The sequence below is a fragment of the Scyliorhinus torazame genome, chromosome 3 (assembly GCF_047496885.1).
Source record: "Scyliorhinus torazame isolate Kashiwa2021f chromosome 3, sScyTor2.1, whole genome shotgun sequence".
Classification (NCBI taxonomy): Eukaryota; Metazoa; Chordata; class Chondrichthyes; order Carcharhiniformes; family Scyliorhinidae; genus Scyliorhinus; species Scyliorhinus torazame.
In genome coordinates, this window is record NC_092709.1 from 129532150 (window position 1) to 129558986 (window position 26837).

General features: G+C 45.4%; 1 protein-coding gene across 4 annotated transcripts in view; it reads right to left on the reverse strand.

Moving 5' to 3' along the window:
- prdm5 (PR domain containing 5) overlaps positions 1-26837 on the reverse strand; it is a 581469-nt gene that overhangs the window by 331442 nt on the left and 223190 nt on the right. For 2 of the 4 annotated variants that reach the window (XM_072496194.1, XM_072496196.1), the window contains 3 exons: positions 22821-22905; positions 22197-22354; positions 21936-21965 (listed from right to left, as the gene is read on the reverse strand). In XM_072496194.1, coding sequence (XP_072352295.1) covers positions 21936-21965; positions 22197-22354; positions 22821-22905 — 273 coding nt within the window. The remainder of the gene's footprint in view (positions 1-21935; positions 21966-22196; positions 22355-22820; positions 22906-26837) is intronic. The other 2 variants (XM_072496197.1, XM_072496195.1) reach the window with 1 other exon arrangement.

Genomic DNA, 26837 nt, shown 5'->3' on the forward strand with positions numbered 1-26837 from the left:
CCACAGGGTCCAAAATATATAACAGGTCGACCATAAACAATGAGACCCTGTGGTCAACATCCCTCCCTCCCCCCCACTCAATCCCTCTCCAGTCCCTCGACACCTAAGCCTTTTTGAGCCAGCCTCCGGCCCGCATCATGTGACCGTTCAGGCCAGCCCTCAGATATCCACCATCATCTATCTCTTCCCAACTGCACCACATCAACCACACCAATGTCAGCAACCATCCCCCCCACACTCAGGCAAAGAACCATCCCCATTCCCTGGCAACCCCCCACCACTCTCACTTCCTCCTGGCAACCCCTGACCTCACTCTCGCTAATGAGCCTGCCCAGCTAGCATGATGGCCCCTGCCCAAGGCCTCCAACCAACCTTGATTCCCTCCAGTTCCCCTCCCACCCCTCAACCAACCCAACCGTCAACCCCTAAAGAGTAACAAAAGGCACACTCACCATCACTGCTCCACCCGCCAAGACCTGGCATGGAATACCCACCACCAAACACTTTAAAAAAACACACAAAACTCCTTCAAAGTTCAATGTCCTCATCCTCCTCCCAATCCATTGACCCTCATAAAGTCTATCGCCTCCTCTGGCGTGTCAAAATAGAGCTCTCACTTCTGGAAAGTCACCCACAGCTGGGTCGGGTACAATACCCCAAATTTCACCCCCTTTTTAAAGAGGGCAGCCTCAATCCGTTCAAGTCCAGCCCTCCTCTTCACCAGCTCCACACCCAGGTCCTGATACACGCCTCAGCTCGTTTCCTTCCCAGGTGCATTTCCTGGTCTGCCTCGCCCATCGAAGAATCTTCTCCTTGTCCGGAAAGCGGTGCAACAGCACCACCATCGCCCTCAGCTGCTCGCCTCCCTTCGGCCTCCTCCTCCGTGTCCTGTGCACTTGGTCCACCTCCAAGGGTCGATCAAAGGCCCCCTCCCCCACCAATTACTCCAGCATCCTTGCCACATACATAACGGCCTCTGCACCTTCAATGCCTTTAGGCATCCTGACAATCCTTCAATTTTGCCTCCTGGAGCAATTCTGCAGATCACCCACATTCTCCCTCAGCCTCTTCTGGCTCTCTCGCATTACTCCCACCTCCACCACCAACTATGCCAACTGCTCCTCCGCCACCTCCTACACTTTCTGAATCGCTCGGCCCTGGGACTCCAGCCACTGCTCAACTCGCTCGATCCCAGATCTCAGCGATTCCACCACTTTGGCTAGGTCTTTCAGGGCCTCATTCCTCGGTTACCAAAGCTTGGCATTCAGGAACTCTACCAACTGCTCCATCGACCACTGGGCAGCCAGCGCAGCCCACACATCTTCTGCCATCTTTTCCTGTGGCACACCACAAAGAATCTCTTACTCCAGCTGCCTTTTCTTCCTTGCATCACTCCTTGTCCGCAGATCCATCCACTAATCGCACCAGAGTATAATTTCCCCAGGCACTCCTGCACCATTTGCTTTCAAATACAACGCCCTTTTGGGCAGGGGAAAGACCAAAAATAAAACGCCTCAAGCGGGAGCCACCAATTGTGCGAGAACTCACTCCATGATTGCTACCGGAAGTCCAGCCAGTGGGTGGTAAGCACTGAGCAGTGCTTTGTTAGTTTTTACTTAACAGATAAATTGGATAGCTGTTTGAATTGGCAAAATACCCATAACAACCAATCCATTTTATGTGCCTGACACTGTTTTTCCTGTTCAAAGTACTTTTTGCATTTCTGCTTTCAAGGGAAGGGGTACTGCCATCTCGCAAAATAGAAAAGCATTTTACTGACTTTTGAAATCAGAAATGATTGGTTGGTAACAAAATGCCTTCATATCACTGGATTGTGTAGCAGGGACTTGCACGGAGCTCCAATCCAGACCGTGGCAAACTGATGGCACCAGGCCCGGCTTCTGCAGGATAGTTTCCACAGTTACCGAAGATTTGCATCATTCAGATCTCCACTGGTAGTTGCGATGGTATAGAGCAGCCTCGGAGGACGGGGCCAGAAGACTAGAGGAGAACAAGAGAAAGGGAGCAGCAGGTAGAAGAAATAGGAGCCTTTGAATGGTGAATTACAGCATGCTAAGTGTAAGAGCCACAAAGAGAGCAGCCAAAGTGTTTGCCAGTTTTGGGAGAAAAGGTGAGGGGAACTGTAGGAGGTATACAGGTGCCAAAGACCAGGGAGGGTCATCTGCACAGCACAGAAACTCTGCAGTGAGGAAGATACCTTCATGGTCTGAAGGGCAAGATAATCTGACCCATGTGGCCGAGGAGACTTAGCAATAGGAGGGCCACGAGCATGCCAGCTCCCAACCCTGTTTCTATGCTGCAATCACCGTCATTTCTGTTGGATACAAGGCATCCCTGCTCCTACTGTTCTACAACCAAGTCTGCAATGTGACTGATTCTAGATCATTGAGCTCTTTGTGGTTTTCTTTTGTCTCTGGACTGTAGGGACATGGTTGCCCAATGAAAAAAGTTCATTCATTTAAGTCTTTTATAAAGGCGTTTATAGGTTTGATGCCAGGAGAATAAAAAAATGACTGTGCTGGAACTTTCTTGCATTTTGTGCGCTTAAATCCTGTGTTACATCACTGGACCCATCTGCTTTAAAAATTATATTTGATGTTATATTTGATGGAAGTACAACAACAGAAAAAGCTAATATTTAAATCTGTTTCCACAAACACATAAAAACAATTGCCTTGGGATTGTTCAACATGCCAGTACATTCAATATGGTACTGAGAGGATCTGGCTTTGTGGATCTGCCATGGGCAACTAATTTGCATATTTTACCTGTGCATTCCTCTCCCCGCACATTTTTCATATGAACAAGGCATGCTAAGGCTGCCAATTGGTGAGGGGTATAGGGCAAAAAGAGAGGCAGACACACAGCAGTTCTGAAAGAGCTCCTGCTCTTTGAACCCTTTGCTTTCCATTCTGCTGTGGAAAATTTAGAATTTTGGCCAAGGACCAGGTGTAAGTAGTATCCGCTCCATGAAAAGGTGAGCCAAGTGCCCGCACCTTTAACAAAACATGTCCGCCCGCCCACCTCACTGGTAACGTGTAATCTTGGAGTGGCATCTGCTTGTCCGAGGACCAATTGGATGGGGTTAGGGTGAGGAGAGAAAAATTGAGCTAATTGTCTTGCCAGCAACTCCCACATCATATTGAAGAATTAGAAAAATTAAAGCCAGGCATACTTCTTCTGCAGGAGCCATGTATACATATCTTACCAATGCTGCAGCAAACAAACCAATTCAGGGGCAAATGTGGTAAGAACAGGCAAAGGCTCCCAAAAAGAGCGAATACCGTAGATATGGCAGAGCCTTCATTGAATTACTGGCTTCCCTCATACTTACATAAGACGTGATAGCAGATGACACACACTGTATACTGTCATGGGCAAGTACAAAGAGGAAAAAAAAATACTGAATTACATACACTCCTGTGGTAGTATGCATTAGGGGTCATGTGGGACTGTGAAGCCGTGATGTCATTGGCTGACAGATCCCGGGTCCTGGTTGGCTGTTGATCTCTAGCTCCGCCCTGAAGGCGGAGTATAAGAACCAGGAGTTCTCCCCCGCAGGCCAGTCTGTTGCTGAACTGCGGGGAACAAGTCACGCTTAATAAAGCCTCATCGACTTCATCTCTATTCGTCTCTCGTGAGTCTTTGTGCGCTACAATTTATTAAGCGTGCTTAAAGGACTATGGAGCTCAGGATCGTCCCGGAATGCCTGAGGATCAGCCCCCACGCAGTGAACTCAGCAGCAGTTTTTAAACACTGGCAGACTTGTTTCGAAGCCTACCTCAGAACGGCCCCCGGCCGGGTCACAGAAGACCAGAAACTACAGGTCCTGCACTCGAGGGTAAGCCCGGAAATTTACCCTCTCATAGAAGACGCAGAGGATTTCCAGACGGCGTTCGCAGCACTAAAGAGCATCTATGTTCGCCCAGTGAACCAGATCTACGCACGCTACCAACTCGCAATGAGACGGCAAAGTCCCGGAGAATCGCTAGACGAATTCTACGCCGCGCTGCTAATTTTGGGACGGGCCTGCAGCTGCCCGCCGGTAAACGCGATTGAACACACGGACATGTTAATTCACGATGCTTTTGTGGCAGGTATAAACTCTCCCCAAATCCGCCAAAGACTTTTAGAAAAAGAGTCGCTAGGACTCTCAGAGGCACGGGCCCTTGCAGCCTCCCTAGATGTGGCCGCGCGAAACGCCCGCGCCTACGGCCCCGACCGCGCGGCAGCCCCTTGGGCTCCGTGGACCCCCGTCGCGACAAACCCCCCCCCCCCCCACAGGTTTGCGCGGTTCAGACGCCAAGTCGTCCCGGGGGGGCCCGCTGCTATTTCTGCGGCCAGGCGAAACACCCCAGCAGCGCTGCCCGGCCCGCGCAGCGATTTGCAAGAGCTGCGGGAAAAAGGGCCATTTCGCGGCTGTGTGCCAGTCCCGGGGGGTCGCTGCTGTCCCCGGAGAAGGAGGAGTCCTGCGCGTTTCAAACGCTCCCCAACCCCCCCCAGCGCCCCATGTGCGACCCGCAGGCGCAGCCATTTTGGGTCCCGGCCACCACGAGGGGAGGAGGGGCGCCGCCATCTTGGGACCCCCCAGCCCTGTGCGACGCATGGGGGCGGCCATTTTGTTCACCCCCGCCGCCATCTTGGACGGCAACAATGGACCCCAGCATCGACGGCTCCACAGGGTTCGAGGAAGACGCTGAAGCACTACGACCACGTCTGGCCTCAATGACGCTGGACCAAGCACGGCCCCGGACGCTCGAGACGACGACAACAACGGTGCTGATCAATGGGCACGAGACACCATGCCTGGTCGACTCCGGGAGCACAGAAAGCTTCATCCACCCCGACACGGTAAGACGCTGTTTTTTGACCATCCGGCCCAGTGCGCAAAAGATTTCCCTAGCTGCAGGATCCCACTCCGTACAGATCAAAGGCTTCTGCATAGTGACACTAACGGTGCAAGGGAGGGAGTTTAAAAACAACAAGCTCTACGTCCTTCCCCAACTCTGCGCGCCCACATTACTGGGATTAGACTTCCAGTGCAATCTGCAGAGCCTAACTTTCCAATTCGGCAGCCCAATACCCCCACTCACTATCTGCGGCCTCGCAACCCTCAAGGTTGAGCCCCCATCCTTGTTTGCAAACCTCACCCCGGATTGCAAACCCGTCGCCACTAGGAGCAGATGGTACAGCGCCCAGGACCGGACATTAATTCGGTCCGAAGTCCAGCGGCTACTGAAGGAAGGCATAATCCAGGCCAGCAATAGTCCCTGGAGAGCACAGGTGGTAGTAGTAAAGACAGGGGAGAAGCAAAGGATGGTCATAGACTATAGCCAGACCATCAACAGGTACACACAGCTAGATGCGTACCCTCTCCCCCGCATATCCGACATGGTCAATCGGATTGCCCAATATAAGGTCTTCTCCACCGTGGACCTCAAGTCCGCCTACCATCAGCTCCCCATCCGCCCAAGTGACCGCAAGTACACAGCCTTCGAGGCAGACGGGCAATTATACCACTTCCTAAGGGTCCCATTTGGCGTCACAAACGGGGTCTCGGTCTTCCAACGAGAGATGGACCGAATGGTTGATCAACACGGGTTGCAGGCCACGTTCCCGTATCTCGACAACGTAACCATCTGCGGCCACGATCAGCAGGACCACGACGCCAACCTCCAAAAATTCCTCCAGACCGCTAAAGCCTTGAACCTCACATACAACGAGGACAAGTGCGTTTTTAGCACAAACCGGCTAGCCATCTTGGGATATGTAGTGCAATGGGATAATAGGCCCCGACCCCGAACGTATGCGCCCCCTCATGGAATTTCCACTCCCTCACTGCTCCAAAGCCCTAAAACGCTGCCTGGGGTTCTTTTCATATTACGCCCAGTGGGTCCCCCAGTACGCAGACGAGGCCTGCCCCCTAATCCAGACCACGACCTTCCCCCTGTCGACAGAGGCTTGCCAGGCCTTCAGCCGCATCAAAGCGGATATCGCAAAGGCCACGATGCGCGCCATCGACGAGTCCCTCCCCTTCCAGGTCGAGAGCGACGCCTCCGATGTAGCTCTAGGGGCCACCCTTAACCAAGCGGGCAGACCCGTGGCCTTTTTCGCCCGAACCCTCCACGCCTCAGAAATCCACCACTCCTCAGTGGAAAAGGAAGCCCAAGCCATAGTGGAAGCTGTGCGACATTGGAGGCATTACCTGGCCGGCAGGAGATTCACTCTCCTCACTGACCAGCGGTCAGTAGCCTTAATGTTCGATAATGCACAGCGGGGAAAAATTAAAAATGACAAGATCTTAAGGTGGAGGATCGAGCTCTCCACCTTCAACTACGAGATCTTGTACCGTCCCGGAAAGCTGAACGAGCCGTCCGATGCCCTATCACGCGGCACATGTGCCAACGCACAAATTAACCGTCTCCAAACCCTCCACGAGGACCTCTGCAACCCGGGGGTCACTCGGTTCTACCATTTTATAAAGTCCCGCAACCTCCCCTACTCCGTGGAGGAGGTCCGTACAGTCACAAGGAACTGCCACATCTGCGCAGAGTGCAAACCGCATTTTTTCAGGCCGGATAGTGCGCACCTGATCAAGGCCTCCCGTCCCTTTGAATGCCTCAGTCTGGATTTCAAAGGGCCCCTCCCCTCCACCGACCGCAACACATACTTCCTGAACGTGGTGGACGAGTACTCCCGTTTCCCCTTCGCCATCCCCTGCCCTGACATGACAGCGGCCACAGTCATTAAAGCCCTTAACACCATATTCACACTGTTCGGTTGCCCCGCATACGTCCATCGCGACAGGGGGTCCTCCTTAATGAGTGACGAGCTGCGCCAGTTCCTGCTCAGCAAGGGTATAGCCTCGAGCAGGACGACCAGCTACAACCCCCGGGGCAAGTAGAGAGGGAGAACGGCACGGTCTGGAAGACCGTCCTACTGGCCCTACGGTCCAGGGATCTCCCAGTTTCACGGTGGCAGGAGGTCCGCCCGGACGCTCTCCACTCCATCCGGTCGCTGCTGTGTACCACCACTAACCAAACGCCTCATGAGCGCCTCTTTGTCTTCCCCAGGAAGTCCTCCTCTGGAACGTCGCTGCCGGCCTGGCTGGTGGCCCCAGGACCCATCTTGCTCCGGAAACATGTGCGGGCGCACAAGTCGGACCCGTTGGTCGAGAGTGTTCACCTCCTCCACGCGAACCCGCAGTACGCCTACGTGGAGTACCCCGACGGCCGACAGGACACGGTCTCCCTGCGAGATCTGGCGCCCGCCGGCAACACGCACACCCCCTCGACACCAATCACCCCCTCCCTGCCACCGGCGCACCCCGCGACCGCCCCCTTCCCGGGAGGATCGGTCCTCCTCCCAGGTCCGACCAGAAGTGAAGCTGAAGCAGAAATCGTAAAGCTCCCGGAGACGACAACACTGGAACAAGCACCACCACCACCGGGGCTGAGGCGATCGACAAGGACGACCAGACCGCCCGACCGACTCGTGGCATCGGTGTAACACTAGAATGTTGTGGACTTTAACGAGAATCTTTTTTCCTTTTTCCCTCTTACGAATACTGTAAATAGTTCAAAACAAAAAACCCTGTACATAGCCCAGTGTAGGGCACTGTGATGACATGCAAAAGTTTTTTTCCTCCCAGGACCAGCCTTGTAAACCCCTACCACCATGCGAAGCACCACCCCGCCGGGTTCATTTTTAACAAGGGGTGAATGTGGTAGCATGCATTAGGGGTCATATGGGACTGTGAAGACGTGATGTCATTGGCTGACAGATCCCGGGTCCTGGTTGGCTGTTGATCTCTAGCTCCGCCCTGAAGGCGGAGTATAAGAACCAGGAGTTCTCCCCCGCAGGCCAGTCTGTTGCTGAACTGCGGGGAACAAGTCAGGCTTAATAAAGCCTCATCGACTTCATCTCTATTCGTCTCTCGTGAGTCTTTGTGCGCTACAACTCCAAACTCGAGTAAGGAAATAAACTGGTTACACCTCCTTAGGAATGGTTAATGAAGATTGTCAGAAGGGACATGCGTTAATGTTACATTAGTGTACTGAAGCTTAATGTGGCAAACATCACCAGTTGTGACCTGAAGTAAGCCAGTCAATAAACACACTACAGTTGTACTATACCCTTCACAGGAATAGGCAGGGCCATAGCTGTGAACATATTGTCTGGAGGTTCGCGTAGAGTAGATGAAATTATTGTATTACAACTTCGGTTGTGAAGGATTTGCAGGTTTCAGGATATCCTGAAAGTGTGACTAAGCTTGATAACTTAATTAGTTAGGAATAACCAGGTTGCACCACCATAGAGTTCACAGTTTTAAACAAGTTAGCAGCACTGTGCGCGTGGAGTCAAGAAACAAGTTGAATTCAGTGCAGTGCTATTTAAACTGCTGAGAATTATGGGCATTAATGAGGCACACAGCTATGTTTCACAAACATTAAATGGCAGAAATCCACAGTATCAAAATAGTCGAAACCCGTCTAAATCTGGTTGCATTTTTGCTTTATTTTGCTTTCAAATGCAGTATGATCTGCAAACATAGAAATCTTGTTTTTGATACCCTCAGACAAAGAACTGCAAGTAAAGTTTCAAAATGTCCTTTTATGGCAATTCTCCATTTCTTGATTTTAAGCCAATTATCTATCCAGTGGCCTATCTCCCTCATTATTATATGTTTTTTATTTAAAGAAAGTTTAACCATTAACCCCTATGGAATATTGCAAAATGCTTTTGAAAATCTAAATCTTTAATTTTTCATCCACAATTACAATAATATATTTGAAACACTCCAGTGTATTTGTTATACCCATCTTATCATTTTGAAATCCATGCTGGCTGGCCTTTACCGAGCTCTACTTTTCCAGGTGTTCTCCCACGAGATGTCATAAAATTATTTTGATGGTTTTCCCTACAACTGATGTTTAACTGAAATGTTTCCCAGAATCATCAAGGTAATCATCTCCTATTTTATCCGAACTTAAAGTGTCACTACATTTTGTTACATTAAGTCCAAGTCGATGCGGACCAAAGCATTCTTAAAGGCAAGAGTTTTTCCTCTTCCCCTCCTGTTATATCAGTTAAAGGGAAACATTATTTATTCTTTTCTCAGTCTTCTCAGGCCACACACTAACTGCAGCTGAGAGGGAAGCTCAGTGACCTGCACTCAGTTTCATCAACGATGCTCCCAAACGGCTGCTAGCACAAAATTTAAGAGAAAATTGAAGAGAAAGAAAAGCAAACAATCGAAAAGAGAGATGAAAAGAACAAAAGCCTGTAAAGCTGTAGTATTCCATGGATTGAACTCCTGATCTGCTTTAGAGCTTCCATTGCTCTGCAGTTTCTTTTTATTTGCAGCTTCTCGGAGTTCTCTCTTTGTTGCTTGTGTACACTTGCATAGATGTAGAAACAGGACACAAAAACAGACTAAAAGCAGAGCAGAAACAAGCTGTCCTTTATTTTCATTTTTCTATACCCAATTCAGTCTTCTCTAACTCCAGTTCATTTCCCACTTCCTTATCTGGCTAGGTTTTTTGTTTCCATTGTTCCTTATTTTGTGTTTGTTTCTATACAACCTCACTCTGTTTTTTTTTGTAAATAGAACTCTGCAGAAGCAGCCAATGTTCAAATTATGTTAATGCAATTTTTTGAGTCATCGATGGCTGCCTTTGCTCCTATCTGTGCCTCATGATGGTAAACTTGCTGCAGTGAAAGTGGTACAGTTCTGAGCCAAAGAGGCGTTAAGAATAGGGGAAAATCAAGATTAAGAAATGAAATTGGGGTAAAATAAAATAAAAAGGGAAATTGATAAAGGTATGCGAATTAGCATGGCACTGAGAAAAGCAACTGTTTACCTATGTGACTAGGGGAAAATAATGGGATGTAGGAGGTAGTAATTTCAAAGGAATTGCCAGTTATATGCTAAAACCCGGGTCCACAGGGTGGGTGACAGCAAAGGGAAAGAAAGATACATTCATAGCACAATATCTAGTGAAAGGAATAGAGTAGCAGCAGCTCTCGTGATAGCTACAACCAGCTGTAGAGAACAGTCTCCCCTGACAACAAGTTATTGCTAAAATGAAAGCCGGTTAAAATCCAAAACCCAAACCGAGAAGTTTGCGCCTTCGCTGAAACTGAAGACAGTTTTCCCAAATGTGGACAAATGACCTGTGGGTGGTAATTATCTGCTGGATTTAGCACAGAGTTATATGATATTGGATGCTGTTTGGGAACAAGGGCTGTCTCACAGTTGAGGAAACGTAGGTAATTGGGAACAAAGGGATAACTTTATATAATGCTGTGTGTGTATAGCCATCAGTGTAGCCAAGCGTACTTTGTCGCATATTATGGTCCTTCTTGTCATGTGTTTTTCTTTTAAGTTAGTAAATACTCTTTATCAGTTGATCACAAACTATTCCTCCATTGTTTGCACATCGTTTCTCACAGTATACCAAATTGAAAATATACACCATTAAGGACCAGTGTCCCAAGTTATCCTTTTAGGTTTTGGAATACCCTCACATTTAACATCAGCGCTGATCTTAATAAACTTGGGGCTCTTGGTGAGATATTGAAAAACATAATTTCTTGGGTGTAGGGGAATTTGCGACTTTAAAGGTAACGGGAGTGAGGAAAGTGTGGTACCAAGTGGGTAGGTGCGTGATACAAAATAAGGTGACTGCAACATGGTAATTCTACTGTCTAAGGCTTTCCTAAAGATGCAAGATGTAACACTGAGTAGTTTACAGAACATAACCAAAAGTTAGTGAACTGAATTGGCAGATGAATTGGGATTACCTGCAGAGTAAGGAAATCTCAGACTATTGAAAGCATAGCAAAGCATTTAAATGTACAAAAAGAGTTGGCAGATAGACAACATTTTCTGAAAAATGAGGCAAACAAATTGCTTAAATTCAATTACAGAAAGGAATAGAAATGAAAAAAATTAAATAGAAATGCATAAGTTAGCAATAGCAAAAAGGGAAAGGAGAAACGAGGATGTCATAACTCCCATGAGTCCCACATGAGTCTCACAGGTTTGAGCCGGGGAGGATGGATAGATGTGTGTGTGTGTGTGTGTGGGGGGGGGGAAAAAGAGAGATTCGGAGATGGGAGTTCAGGGGGATCGGGGTATTAAAAGGCCTGTTCCTGGAGGGAGGTTTTGCGAGGTTGGAAGAGTTGGGGGAGAAATATGGGGCAAGTGGAAGGATTCAGGTACCTGCAGCTCTGAGACTTTGCTAGAAAGGAAGTTCCGAGCTTCCCTTTAGCGCCAGCCCTCTCATTGTTGGAAGAGGTATTGACGGCAGTGGGAATGGAGAAGGGGGTGGTGTCGGCGATTTATGGGAAGATTCTGGAAGAGGGTGGTGTGTCCATGGAGGGGATTAAAGCCAAGTGGGCAGAAGAGCTGGGGGAGGTAATGGAAGATTGTTCATGGTGTGAGGTGCTCCGGAGGGTGAATGCCTCAGCCTCGTGTGCGAGGTTGGGGCTGATACAGCTGAAGGTCATGTATAGGGCGCACCTCACGAGGGCGAGATTGAGCCGTCTCTTTGAAGGAGTGGAGGACATATGTGAGCATTGTGGGAGGGGCCCCACAAACCATGTACATATGTTTTGGTCCTGTCCGAAGCTGGAGAGGTAATGGAGGGAGGTTTTTGGTATCATCTCAGGGGTAGCACACGTGAACCTGGAACCAGGTCCCCTACAGGCCATTTTCAGGGTGTCGGACCAGCCCGAGCTGCAGGCTGGTGCGGGGCAGATGTTTTAGCCTTAGCCGCGTGATTGCCCGGAATCAGGTCCTGTTGAGGTGAAGGTCAGCTTCTCCGCCCTGTGCCTCAGCGTGGTGGGGGGACCTATTTGAATTTCTGACCCTTGAGAAGGTGAAATGTGAGCCGAGGGGGTTGAAGGAGGGTCCTACGATTCATGGGGACTATTCATTACTCACTTTTGGGAACTGGTTGCCAGTGAATATTAGGTGGTGGGGGAGAAAGGGGGGGTTGGGTTTGTATTGCTGCATTGTTTTTTAAAAATTAAAAAAAAAATGAGTGAAAATCCTCATATTAATTTGGGTAACGAGGTAATGGGAAATTTAAATAACTGGTCAAGTTCTCTTCCAGAAAAAAGCTGAGGCTAACTAGAAGAGTTACCGCAGGTCTTACAAATGTATTTGTGGGGATAAATTAGGTAGAACGGAGCTAAGCGATGCTTGATGTAGATGTGGGGGAAAAATAGTTTCAATAAAGCAACATCCATATAGGCTGAATTCAACAAAATGATCACAAGTACAGAAGGAAATGGAATTTATGCTCAAAAATAACAATTGAATTGAATTCTAATGATTGGAGTTCACTGATCGCAATGGTGCCAAAGCTGATGGAATACAAAGACGTTACATGTACGACAAGAAAATGAATGTCATCACCAAGAGCAATTAGTTTCCTATACCATGGTTGGAGAATTGCATCAAAAAAGATGGACAGTTTAAATTCATCACAAAAGTAGACTTGCTGACAGGCAATTAACTTTGTCTGAGCGGACCTTTATACCATTCAGGATGAAGAATGCACCTGCAACATTTCAGAGACTAATGAACAAAGTTATTCAGGGACTGAGTCACTGTGTACATTGGCAATTTAGTGTTGTTTCGTCAAAGTTGGGAAGAACATCTGCAACATGTAAAAAAACTGTTTCAATGCTTAAAAGAAGTTACCCGAGGCATGAATTTGGCTAAAAAGCAAATTTGTCAAAGCTTAAATTTCGTATTTAGGATATTGTGTGGGACATAGTCAGATGGCTCCACGAGATGCATAATTACAGGCCATTTGGGATTTTCCAGAACCTACAGCAAGAAAAGGTATTTTAAGGTTTCTGAGAATGAATGGATTTTATGGTATGGTTATGCTGAACTTCAGCAGCGTGATAGCACCACCAACTGAACCCTTGAAGAACACGATATTTAACTAGACAGAGGACTGCCAAACTACATTCCTACGTTAAAAAATTGTGTTGACAACATCACCAGTGTTAGCCATATCAAATTATGACAAACAGTTTAAACTTGCGGAGGATGATAAACATTGATGTGGGCCCTGTGTTGTTGCAGGAAGATGAACTTGGAATTGAGAAGCCCATGGGGTATTTCTCAAGGAAACAAAATCCTCATCAACAGAAGTATTTTACAATTGAAAAAGAGACTAAGTTTGGCATTGGTGTTGCAGCATTTTGAGATTTATATTGCCAGTAATTCAGCAGAAACAATCATATATCCAGACCACAATCACCTAGATTTCTGGAGAGATTTCAAAATTGGAACACCAGGGGAGCGATTCACCGATATTGAGGCCAAGTGTTCGCGCCGTCGTGAACACCGTCACGTTTCACGACGGCGCAAACTGGGCCCAGACATGACCTATTCTGGCCCCCACAGGTTCACACCGCTCCAGCGTCCTTACGCCACGCAAAACGGGCGCCGCGCCAACCTGCGTATTACCATTTTGCCGCAGTTTTCCTGTGTCTCATTCTAAAGAATAAATCAGCTCAAAGTCACACACTAAAAGATCTTATTGAACAAATAGTCCAGAAAGTCTCTGCCGTTGGGCAAAATCTTGTGACACTCTGGGAGCAGGAGCTGAGGCGGGTGAATGGGTTAATCGAGTAGGAGTTAAACTGTCAATTTTCTAAAGGCAGGATTAAAGTTGAGAATTAAATTTGTGGCAGTTTGAGGACAGATCGAGCTTCCCAAAGTCAAGCAGCAGAAATCTCTTCATAATGTATCAGTATGTCATGCATACTCATTAAAATTGTACCTTTGGGATCACGAATGCAACAAACAAGAAGCAACTGCCTTCAGGTTCACAACTTGTCTTCCTGGTCGATTTGGACAAAGTAAGAGCGTTTTTTCTTGTATGGAACCATGGGCGGGATTCTCCACTCCCGCGCCGAAGTGGCCGCGCCGTCGTGAACGCCGTTGAGGTTCACGACGGCGCGAAACGGCCCCGATCCCGACCCATTCAGGCCCTGACAATGGGCTAGGATCGGGGCCGCGTCATCTACACGCGCCAGGCCTTGTCGCCCGTGTAAAGGCGGCGCCGCATAGATGACGCGGCCGGCGCTGCATTACTGGCGTCATCCGCGCATGCGCGGGTTGGCCGGCGCCAAGCCGCGCATGCGTGGTTGTCGTCCTCTCTAAGTCCGCCCCGCAAGAAGATGGCGGACGGATCTTGCGGGGCCGCGGAAGGAAGGGGGTCCCTCCTTCAAAGAGGACGGCCCGACGATCGGTGGGCACCGATCGCGGGGCACCCCACATTTCAGGTACCCCCCGGTGCAGGATCCCCCCTCCCCCCGCAGGCCGCCCCCCCAGCATTCATGCACCGTTCACGATGGCAGCGACCAGGTGTGGACGGCGCCGGGGGGAACCCGCCGTTTTGGCCTGGCCGCTCGGCCCATCTGGGCCTGAGAATAGCGGGGGTGCCGGAGAATCGCCATTTTGGGTGTCTCCGGCGATTCTCCGGCCTGCGGCTCGCAGAACTTGACCGGGCCGTTCCCGCCACTTGGGAGAATCACGGGAGGGCGTCGGACCGGCGTCCCGGGAAATTTTGGCGGCCCATGCGATTCTCCCAACCGGCGCGGGAGTGGAGAATCTCGCCCCATGTGAGAGGAGGTGTAAATGCATGAAGATTGGAAGGCAGCTGTGACAGACTGACAGAGAATGAGGGAGATGGTTGTGAAAGGGCAAAGGGATGTGGCTGACCAAGGGAGAGAAACAGGGGACAGCCCTATCAAAGCCTGTGGGGCCAGAGGGAGAAAGCTGAACTACACAGGAAGGCCAACGTCTACAAATCATAAATCAGGATTCTGAATGGAAGGGCAATTTTGAGGTCATGAATGTCAAAATAAATGGGGTCATGGATGCTAGTGGGAGGGTCAAGGATGATGGACGACAGGTCAATATAATGGGGATATTCCCCGATGTTGACCAATCTAGGATGAATGATAGCTGGTCAAGGGCGATGGGGGTGTGGGTCATGAGTCACCGAAGGCAGCCAGGGCAAGGAACAACATGCCTTTCAGGTCCATGACACCCTTATTGCATCCAGATTCCAGCCAGGATGAGGCCCTGCAAGATCTCTTCATCTCATGAAATGTTGCTGTCTAAGTGCCAGCAGATCCACAGATTACAAACTTTTCACAGCCAGACTGATGCTGCTGGATGGCAAGGATTGGATGCCTGTCTGGGGGTCATTCAGAGACGGCACCAGGACCTCTGAACTCGTGAGGTAAGGGCAGGGCCGAAGACTTACTGAAATCCCTGTCGCACGATTGGCCAGGGCCCTCATCTTTGCATAGGGCTGGTTTAGCTCAGTGGGCTAGAAAGCTGGTTTGTGATGCAGAACAAGGCCAGCAGCGCAGGTTCAATTCCCGTACCAGCTGAGAATTCCGAATTCTGCCTGTGTAACGAACAGGCGCCAGAATGTGATGACTAGGGGCTTTTCACAGTAACTTCATTGCAGTGCTAATGTAAGCCTACTTGTGACAATAAAGATTATTTACATTTTACTCTAATTATCTGGCTGCCACACAATTGTCCATGGCCTGATGCTCCGCCTTTGAGCAGAAGTGTCATTAACGTCTGGTCTCAGTGCTGGGACCGTCGATGCGAGTCATGTCTAGCAAGATTTATCAGGTCAGAAAGAGAGAGAGTGTGTGTGAGACACAGAGAGAGAGAGAGAGAGAGAGAGAGAGAGAGAGAGAGAGAGAGAGAGAGAGAGAGAGAGAGAGAGAGAGAGATCTCCGCAAGGTTGCCCTGGATTTTCCAAACAAATTATTCATCCTTGACCAAAAAGAAAATGCTGGAAAATCTAAGCAGGTCTGGCAGCATCTGTCGGGAGAGAAAAGAGCTAACGTTTCAAGTCCAGATAACCCTTTGTCAAAGCTGAGCTTGGCAGAATAGCTTCAGTGTAGTCATCAGTGATCCAAATATTCTAATTTTAGTCATGCTAAGAAACCAGGGTAAGAAACAACATCAATCTTACCCTCATCTCATGAAGTTAAGACTGCAACAAAAACCCAAAATACAAGATCGTAAGAACTAGGAGGAGGAGTAGGCCATCTGGCCCCTTAAGCCTGCTCCGCTATTCAATGAGATCATGGCTGATCTTTTGTGGGCTCAGCTCCACTTTCCGGCCCGAACACCATAACCCTTAATCCCTTCATTCTTCAAAAAACTATCTATCTTTATCTTAAAAACATTTCATGAAGGAGCCTCTACTGCTTCACTGGGCAAGGAATTCCATAGATTCACAACCCTTTGGGTGAAGAAGTTCCTCCTAAGCTCAGTTCTAAATTCACTTCCCCTTATTTTGAGGTTTTGCCCCGTAGTTCTGCTTTCACCCGCCAGTGGAAACAACATGCCTGCATCTATACTATCTATTCCCTTCATAATTTTATATGTTTCTATAAGGTCTCCCCGCATTCTTCTAAATTCCAACCAGTACAGTCCCAGTCTACTCAACCTCTGCTCGTAACCCAACCCCTTCCGCTCTGGGATTAACCTAGTGAATCTCCTCTGCACACCCTTCAGCGCCAGTACGCTCTTTCTCAGGTGAGACCAAAACTGAATACAATACTCCAGGTGTGGTCTCACTAACACCTTATACAATTGTAGCATAACCTCCCTAGTCTTAAACTCCATCACTCTAGCAATGAAGGACAAAACTTCATTTGCCTTCTTAATAATCTGTTGCACCTGTAAACCAACTTTTTGCGACTCATGCACTAACACACCCAGGTCTCTCTGCACAGCAGCATGTTTTAATATTTTATCATTTAAATAATAATCCCTTTTGCTGTTATTCCTTCCAAAATGGATCACCTCACATTTGTCAACATTGTATTCCATCTGCCAGACCCCAGCCCATTCACTTAACCTATCCAAATCCCTCTGCAGACTTCCAGTATCGTCTGCACTTTTTGCTTTACCGCTCATCTTAGTGTTGTCTGCAAACTTGGGCACATTGCACTTGGTCCCCAACTCCAAATCATCTATGTAAATTGTGAACAATTGTGGGCCCAACACTGATCCTTGAGGGACACCAATAGCTACTGATTGCCAACCAGAGAAACACCCATTAATCCCCACTCTTTGCCTTCTATTAATTAACCAATCCTCTATCCATGCTACTACTTTACCCTTAATGCCATGCATCTTTATCTTATGCAGCAACCTTTTGTGTGGCTCCAAGATCCTTGGAGCTAAAATCCTAGTTAATCACAATTGTAATCTTGACTAACAATAACTATGGCTAGTGAGTGTCAACCACCATTGTAAATCACGTAGATTGCTGTTACATGAACAGATTGTATTAATTATTGCATTGCACTCCATCTCATTGACCAGTTACCTTGCTGAATTGAAAATTTTTAAAAATCACTAATATTTAGAAAAGAGATCATCAGTCATTTCATTTTAAATATTCCTGGTAGAACAGTCAAATATCTGGTGGTTCACTAATTTCTTTCCTGTATTTATTGGTCTGTTGATTACAATGATGACAAACACCCAGGCACAATTAGAATCCAAATTGGATGGAAAGAGTTCAGATTCCTTTTGGAAAACCTAAATCTGCAGCAAGTGAAATTAAGTATTGAAGAGGATTGGCATAAACATTAATCATAATGCTGCTTGTGGGACCGTGCTGCACACAAATTTGATGTCATAATTACCTAAAAATAAACCAAATCATTGGCTGTTAAAGAACATTTTGGGTGGTCCCAAGGACTTGAAAGGCATTAGATAAATACAAATTTATTTTCAGTGATTCATTGCCAAGCACTCCCAAAATGAAATAAAATGTCATTTCGTCAATGTGCATTTCTAAATAAATCAAAGCTTAAAAAATTATTTTTGGAAGCAAAAATATAAAACAGGAGTGTCCACAAGATCAGGTTTAATTATTTTACTTCAGGCCAGCTATTCGTTTCCCTTAACATCCATAATAATCTAGATTTCACTGAACATCTGAAAGGTTGCCATCATTTCACCACATGGATTACCCATGATAATAGACTGCAAGAGTTCTACAAGGATGCAATAGGAAGATATTAGCAAAAACAAATGTAGGTCACTCGGAGGCAGAGACAGGAGAACTTGAGAATAAAGAAATGGGAGAGACATTAAAGAAATAGTTTTGTATCTGTCTTCACATAGTAGAAGACACAAAATCATACCAGAAATAGTGAGAAATCAGGAGTTAAATGTGAGCGAGGAACTGAGACTGAAAGCCAACAAATCCTCAGGATCCGATGGCCTACATCCTGGGGTTTAGAAGAGATAGCTGCGGAGATATTGGTTGCATAGGTTTATCTCTTCCCAAATTCCCTAGATTCAAGAAAGCTTCCTGTGGATTGATATGTAGTCCTGGTGTTCAAGAAAAGAGAGAGAAAACAGCAAACTAAAGGCCAATCTGTCCAACATCACTAGTGGAGGAATGCCAGGATTCATGAGGGGCATGGTTACAGAGCACTTAGAAAATCATAACGTAAGGCCGACATAACGCATTTATGAGAAGGAAAACATATTAGAGTGTTTTTTTTGGAGAGTATAACAGGGTAGACATGAGGAATCCAATGGACATAGTGGAGTACCACACAAGATTATTACCACAAGATGAAGATTCAATATATTAACATGGATTGAGAATTGGTTAACAGATAGAAACCAGTAAGAATAAACAGATTATTTTTGGTTTGGTAGGTTGTACCAAGTTAGATCCCATAAAGATCAGTGCTTGGTCCTCAGCTATTAGCAATCTATACCAATGACTTGTGGGGAGGCCAAGTGTAATGTATCCTAGATTGTGGGCATACAAAGCCAGGTAGAGAAAAGCTACCTAGAGGGAGCAAAAAGACCGTAAAGGGTTAAGTGAAGGTGGAGTATAAATGAGAGGAAATTTGAAATTATCTAGTTTGGTAGGAAGAATAAAAAAGTAGTTTTTTAAAAAGGCGAGAGATCACCATATTTTGGTACTCGGGAAGCTTGAGGATCCTTGTACATGAGTCACAAAGTCAACACACATATATAACATGCAATTAGGGAAGCAAATGACTTGTTTTCCTTAATTCAAGAAGGTTGGAGTAAGGAGGAATCTTGCTGCAAAGATGTAAGGCTTTGGTGAGACCATACCTGCAGTAGTGTGTACAGTCTTGTCTCCTTTCTCAAGGATATACTAGCCTTGGACAGGGTGCAACAAAAGTTCACCAGATTGATTCCAGAGATGATAAGACTTAAATATGAGGGGAGATCAAGTAGAATGGGCCTAAATCTCCTGAATTTAGAGACTAGATTGTGAACTAATTATGATGCATAAAATTGTTAAAGGACGTGACAGCACGGGTGATGAGCAACCGTGTCCCCTGGTTAGAGAGTTTAAAACACAGGGTCATAGTCTTAGGATAAAGAGTCAACCATTCAGGACTGAAATGAGGACAAATATCTTCACACAGAGGGTCATAAATATTTGAAATTGCCTATACCAGCTGCCCATGCCCGCTCAGTCATTAAAAATATTCCGTAAAGCAGATGATAGATATTTGCGTACTAAGGGAATTAAAGGATTTGGGAATAGTGTAGGAGAGTGGGGTTGAAGTAGCTCAGACATGACCCAAATTAATTGCTTGGCAAGTTCCAAGGGTTATTTGGTCTACTCCTGCACTTATTTCTTATGATTTTATCCAATTTAACTAAGTCTCAGTAACATTTGTAAAAACCAGCCTCACAGGAAGATAGGCACTCCGTTGGGTCTTAAAGACAGAAAGAAAATCTTAAACTAGAAGCGAAACACTTAGAATATATTATAACCTACCCGGATCCTATTGGCTGGGGACAATTGGTTACCACTTGTTTTTTTTATTACTTTTTCAGAGCTACAAAGCCAGTGCTCAGAGAGTGGACAGGGGCAAACCCCTAATCTAGCTCCTTGCCTGCTCCAAAAAACAATTCAAATTGAATCCAATTTATGGTCCCCACAAGAGAATCATACCAGATCCGGGCATTATACCCCCCCCCCCCCCCCCCAACGCAAATCTAGCCCACCTAAATGCCCCCAATTACAGAGACACCCTCATTATAGAGACCCCTGCTTGGAAGCCTTTCATAAGAGAGACCCTTGCCTGGAAGCCCCCAATAGAGAGACCCATTATTGAAGCCCCCCTTTAGAGAGACCCCTGCCTGGAAGCCCCCATATGTCAGGCACGTTTAGCCAGATGTTTCCCGGTGCCTGTAGCACCAAGAATGACCCTGCCATTAAATGGGACTCTGATTTCTAGTGCAGCGAATGGTCCTATTTCCTACACTAACAAGCTCTGCTCGCCATTGCAGGAAGAGATCGTGGCACCAAAAAGGCACCCCCATCTCTGAATCCCCCACCGCAGCCTCCAGACCACTCCATCAACCCAACTTACTAATGAGGGGGTCATCAGACCCCCTGCACCCGACCTCATAAGGGCAGGGGAACCCAGGCCCTGATTCCCGATGTGGGCAAGTTGCCACCCAGGCACTTTTGCACTGCCAGCCTGGCAATGCCACCTGTGCACCCTGTCAGTGCCAGGGCAGCACCACCGAGATGCCAGGCTGGCAGTGCCAATGTGGCATCGGGACTGCCATGGTACCACCGTGTCAGAACCCAAACCCAGGGGCCCCCGATCACCAGGGAGAGAAACCCCCCTCACCATATGCCTGCTCCACGTTGGAGACCAGTGCTAAATGGCATTCGCTCAGGGTCTCCGAGGTGCGAGGGTTAGATCCTGCACCTTGGGTAACTCCAGCAAGAGCATATTCATGCGAGCCTAACTGCACACGTGAATATGCAAATTTAGGTGCACCCAAATCCAGATTGTGATGCCTCGTGAGATCTCATTAGATTTCACAAGGCGTATCAAGCGGGATAAATCTTGCAAGAGGCCTCTCACGATATTTATTGGCACATCGCGTCCCAACCCGGCGCTGCACGGCTGTTAGATTGCACCCCTTGTCTCTGGAAATTGCTTTAACTGGACTGTGATTGACAATCCCCACACACACCCAGCTGCCTGGATTGTTTAATCCACCTCCCTTCACGCTAGAGTGATTTTCAAGTAGTTAGCTGAATTGTGTTGTGCAGGATGGCACTGGTGGGGGGTGGGGCAGTCGCTGGACCTCACTATCGGGCCTCCAGTGCAAAATGGCGGCCTGATAATGGGATTTGGTAGGGAATCTCTCGCAATCCCTGCGATGCAGAAATTTGCATGGCAAGGATTGTGAATCGCTTCCTGATTTGTGCTCAAAATCAGGTGCAAATAAGCTTTAGCAGGAGAAGAGTGTCTCTGGTCAATATTTCATCAAGGTGCAGAAAGTTACTGACAAATAGCACAAACTACAAATAATGATGTTCAGCTTAATATTTCTTACCATTCAGTCAACACAGGAAATGGAGAGATTTGCCAAATGATTCAGGCTTTTTAAAAAATGCAAGTTCAAGCACTAATGGCACAAAGTTCTTCCACAATATTCGTTGAGTGAACAAAATATTTGCACTTATATAATATAATCACTTCCATGACCCAAAATAGACTTGCACATCCAGCCAAACACTTGAAACTTTCCCATTGTTTTATGCGTTCTAATTGGACCACATACTGTAGGCAAATTTTATAAATTTAACATCGTAAGGTAAGGACGCCTGAATTTGACATTTACAGAACTGAAACTGCCAGAAGGTTTACAAGAAAGAAACACAATTGAGAAGCTTAGAAAGCAGCTTAAATTCACAGCAACAACTAAATGGATTAGACATTTCATCCGCATATACATTTTTTATAAACTACAAATTTTGTTTTAAACAAGTTGTTCAACTGGGAAATTACTAATGACTTACCGGTATGCAGAGCTTCCCCAGGTCCTTGTGCTGTGGAAAGGGTGATGTCAGTGAGTGCAGATTATAAACATGATGTAAGCAAGTGCAAATTTATTAATCATGATTGGTAGTAGGGCGTTACAAAGTTATTTTTTGCAGTCCAGTTGCAGGGTTAATCACAAATTTGTGTGAATTTATAAAAATATGTATATATATTTTATATATATACATACACATATACAGGTATATTCACATATGTATACAAGCTGAATTCATATTTACCTTTTTGTGGTTCTTGTACACATTTCTGTGAGCAAAACCCTTTCCGCAAAGTTTGCATTTGTAGGGCTTGTCCTCGCTATGGATAATTTTATGTGCAGTCACTTGATCTAGCCGTTTGAAAGATTTACTGCAGACCTCACAGGTGTAAGGGCGTTTCTCTGTGAAGAATGAGCAGCAAATATTAAACTGTCAGTTTCTAAAGAAGGAAAGATGAAAGGAAGACTTTATCCACTGAGGGAATCTTGCAATTAAGTCAACACAATTAAGATTAAACCAATTAGATGGACAGCTGCATGCCTTTTGAATTACGTGCATCAAATTGCTTTTTTGTCGGACAAGCTTGGGTATATCTCCTGCAATTTGCACATCTTAAACCATCTCTCCCAAACACCAAACTCCATTTAATTAGCTTCCGTCAAAAGAGAATGACTTCAAAGAAAAATAGCTTCACACCATGAGCATAAATCGGCTCTTTTTCAGATTAAAGATGGTTAAGCAGCTATGACAAATTTTATTTTGTGTTACTTAATTACCAGGAGAGCAGGTCACAAGGCAAGACCCAGAAAGTGAAACTTCAGCTATCTGTTTTACCGCTTCACCTCAAAACTACCAAGTTGGAATTACCTGAATGGGTAATCATATGGCGCTTCAACTGGTTTGCAGATATGAATTTTTTGTCGCACTCCTGGCAATTGAAGACCTCGTGAATCTTTAAATTTAAAGATAAACAGTAATTATTATATGCAAAGAGAATTCAAAGAAAATATCAGATCAAAGACACAAATCATCCGAGATTGCTTTGAGCGGGTTTAATGACTTCTCTGCCTCAAGCCAAGTTGCATCGTAATTGCCTTCCTAATAATCTGGAGACATTATAGTTATGAAAATAAAACTAGACATTTAAAAAATAAAAGTACAAGATTAGAACTCCATGTGGGAGGAGGGACATCAGTTGTGTATAAAGGATTATATGAGAACCATAATTCACGAATATTGATTGAGAAAATTAGGTTAGAGATATTGAAGTTAAACTGATTGCAAAAGATTTGCTGACCTTAAAGTTCAGATTTGTCTTTTAACCCAAAGTTGTGATGGTTATTACTTTATTCTGTGTCTCATTTATTGCTTTATTCTGTAACTCATCATGTCCTGGATTTTGTTGGAATTAATTTAAGATACTGGCTGTCTTATAAAGCTGGAATTGTTTAATAATCCTGGCATAAAAGTTCCTTTCATATATTTCCATCCATGTTACTGCTCTGCACTTCTGTCACTATAATACTGAAATATACTCATTTTTTTAAATATAAATTTAGAGTACCCAATTAATTTTTCCAATTAAGGAGCAATTTAGCATGGTCAATCCACCTACCCTGCACATCTTTGGGTTGTGGGGGCGAAACCCACGCAAACACGGGGAGAATGTGCAAACTCCACACGGACATTGACCCAGAGCCGGGATCGAACCTGGGATCTCCGTGCTGTGAGACAGCAATGCTACTCATTGCGCCACCGTGCTGCCCCGAAATATACTCATATTTAATGTCTAGGAATTTCGTTGAACTCTCCAAAACAACATTGCCTACAATATTTTACTTTGAACTATTGTCAGATAGGAAATATGGCATTTTGTATTTTTAAGAAAGGAGTAGGATCCAATAGTACTAACACTACTGTGGTTTTTTGAAAAAAAAGGAGAATGCCATAACATTTTGTGTAGCACGATATAGAAAGCACATGAAAACACAGTTCACATGGGTTTGAAATTCTAATTATGAGTAACGTTTTGAGATTGTGGGACTCTATTCCCTTTGGAGCAGAGAAGGGGAGGCAGAAAAGTAGTAGAGGTTTCTAAATTTGAGTTTTGATAGAGGGGGGAGGGGAAGGTAATTTCCTCTGGTTGGGGTGTCAGTGGCGAAGGATGATCGATTAAAAATTTTCGATATAAGAAAGCGAGGTTAGGAGAAATTTGGTTTTGCTCAGTTAGTTGTTGAAGCGTGGAATATTTTGCTGCAGGAAGTGGTTGAAGAAGAGGCCATCACACTTTAAGGAAAAATTAGATTAAAATTTTAAGCAAAGATAGAGTATATGCAAATACAAAAAAAAAACATACAATTGAAATGTGTGGTTTCGTAATGTAAATTTTTGCTTGAATATTTTATTCCACTGTTTGTAACGGATTAAATCATCATGCACATTTACAACATGTGTACTAATCACAAATTTTGTACTAATACTAAGCTAAAAGTTAATGAAAATGACAATGCTGTAATTAAATTCCACTAGTTATGAACATTTTACAATACTTCAAAGGATAATTAATTACTATTTTATCCATGATATTAAATCACTGATGGCTGGCAGTATTTTTAATCAGGCCATCTCGAGCAATATTTCATTAAATCATCCATATAATTATGCCATGTGCTACGGAGAGGAACAACTCTATAAGGCCCGTACAGCTCAGACACATTACACAAAATAAATTTACAAAATGCCTCATGTATGGAAACTTGAAGGGTGAATGAGCAAATGTTCTATTAATATTTTGAACTTATGACATTTCATACTCCATGCCCATTGGATTTATTACATCAAGCCCAGAAAATGATCTGCCATTCTATTTAATGAGACTCTTCACACCTTTAATCAAGGAGCTAATATAGGCAATTATTTCAAATGATGCAAATCTAATACGAGGGGTATGAGCACATTTAAAACATAAACACAGCTTCACAATTCAGGGAACATTGTTATTAAAATAATCACATCCTCTGAAAATATGACAAGAAATCTGTCAGATACAAATGCCAATATATAAGTAGCAACATCTAATACAATTTCATGAGGAGCAGCATTCTTGAATTCTTCCAATTGTAACCATCATTTTGAATGGGATGGGGGACTAAGAGTTGCAGCGACATTTTTGTGGCCACCTCTGGCTTGTCTCAGCCTCTAACACCATGTGGTAATTAAAACAAAAGGGAAGCATGGCAGAGAGAGGGGAGACTATTTTGGTGAAGGAATAAATATTTAATTCCTCAAATAAGTAATAAATTTAATATAAATAAATAGTCTATAAAAATGGCTCATAATTTTGCACTTCTGAATTGGTCCACATTACCATGAATGAAACAAATCAGATAATGTACTGGAAGATATGCCTTCAATAAATGAGAGAACACAAACAGTTACTAAAAAAGTTGACACTTTAAATTAAACCGAAGCTACAGTTATACTTGGATGCTTATTATTGAGGCTGATAGCATTTCAAATTTCTTTTAAAATAAATTTAGAGTACCCAATTCTTTTTTTCCAATTAAGGGGCAATTTAACGTGACCAATTCACCTACCCTGCACATCTTTTTGGGTTGTGGGGGTGAGACACATAAAGACACGGGGACTAGCAATACAAATTGTATTGGAAGATTGTATTGAACAAAGACTTATTTATTAAAATTTGAGCTAGTCACTCAACCACTATGAAAAAAATGCAGTTTTCTAAAGCTACCTGTAAAAGGCTGAAAGTTGCCAAATGCCAAGATAATGTTGAGTGGACCATTTACTTTATCACGTAATATTGCAAAAGCACAAAGAACTCATTGGCTTTTTTCTCACAAAGATAGAGTCCCACTAATATGCTGCCTCTGCTGCATCATCCCACTGCTCAGCAAGTCAAACATCCCTCCAATCTTAGCTATTCTGAAACTGATCACTTCTAAAATCTCAAAAGGAGGATATGGAATTGAAGTTCAGGGACGCAGTATAGAGTGGGATACCAGTCATCATTGTTACAGGGCATCGCCCTGGCCGACAAGAGGATCAGCGGGGCAAAGGGGGACTGGGTACTTGGTAATGGGGTGCCCTTGTACTGCACAGGTGGCAGGAAAAGTAGGCACTCGTAGCCCAGACTTTGAATGAGGATGGTAACCCCCTTCCCACTCCCCCTAGCAACTCAGGGACAGAAGAGCATGGTACAAGGCTACCCAGGGCAACTGAGCAGTTACCTGCTCAGGAGGAAAGCTCCAGCTCCACTGGGGACATGACTGTGAGATTTCAGGCCCTGTGAAGTTGAGTGTCCTCAACCATCAGGAAAACACAATCATTCAAAAAACATGCAAAAAAGCAGACAAGTTAAATCTACCTCGATGGTGCCACTTTGTACATTTTCCAATCCATGGCCACCAGCATCGCTCAAAGCTGCCTTCCAATATTGCTTTCCATTCCACTCTCTGATTAAGCCTTCTTTCTGAGGTGACAGGACTGCCTACCACCCCACTTTACTGCGCACTCACACTCACAGGACACCACTTCTTGGCCCACGAGTAACTTTGCGGAAAATATACACGCCAACTAATACAGATGGAATGTCTCAAAACCTGCAATCTTGGACAGAGTCTGTGTTAGATTTTGGATCTTATTGGTTTTCAGAAAATTACCCAGAGGCATTTCACAGTGCCTATACTGTATTTAGATAAAGATTGACAGTGACCAAGTCCAAGTCTGAAGCTGAACAGTGTTTCGGGAAGGCCAAAAATGAAAAGCTGTGTTCAGTGGAACATTAGAGAAACACTCTGGATGAAAACTGTGCAGAGAAGTACAACTTTCCAAATTTTTCCAAGCTGGGTCAGATGGGGTTGA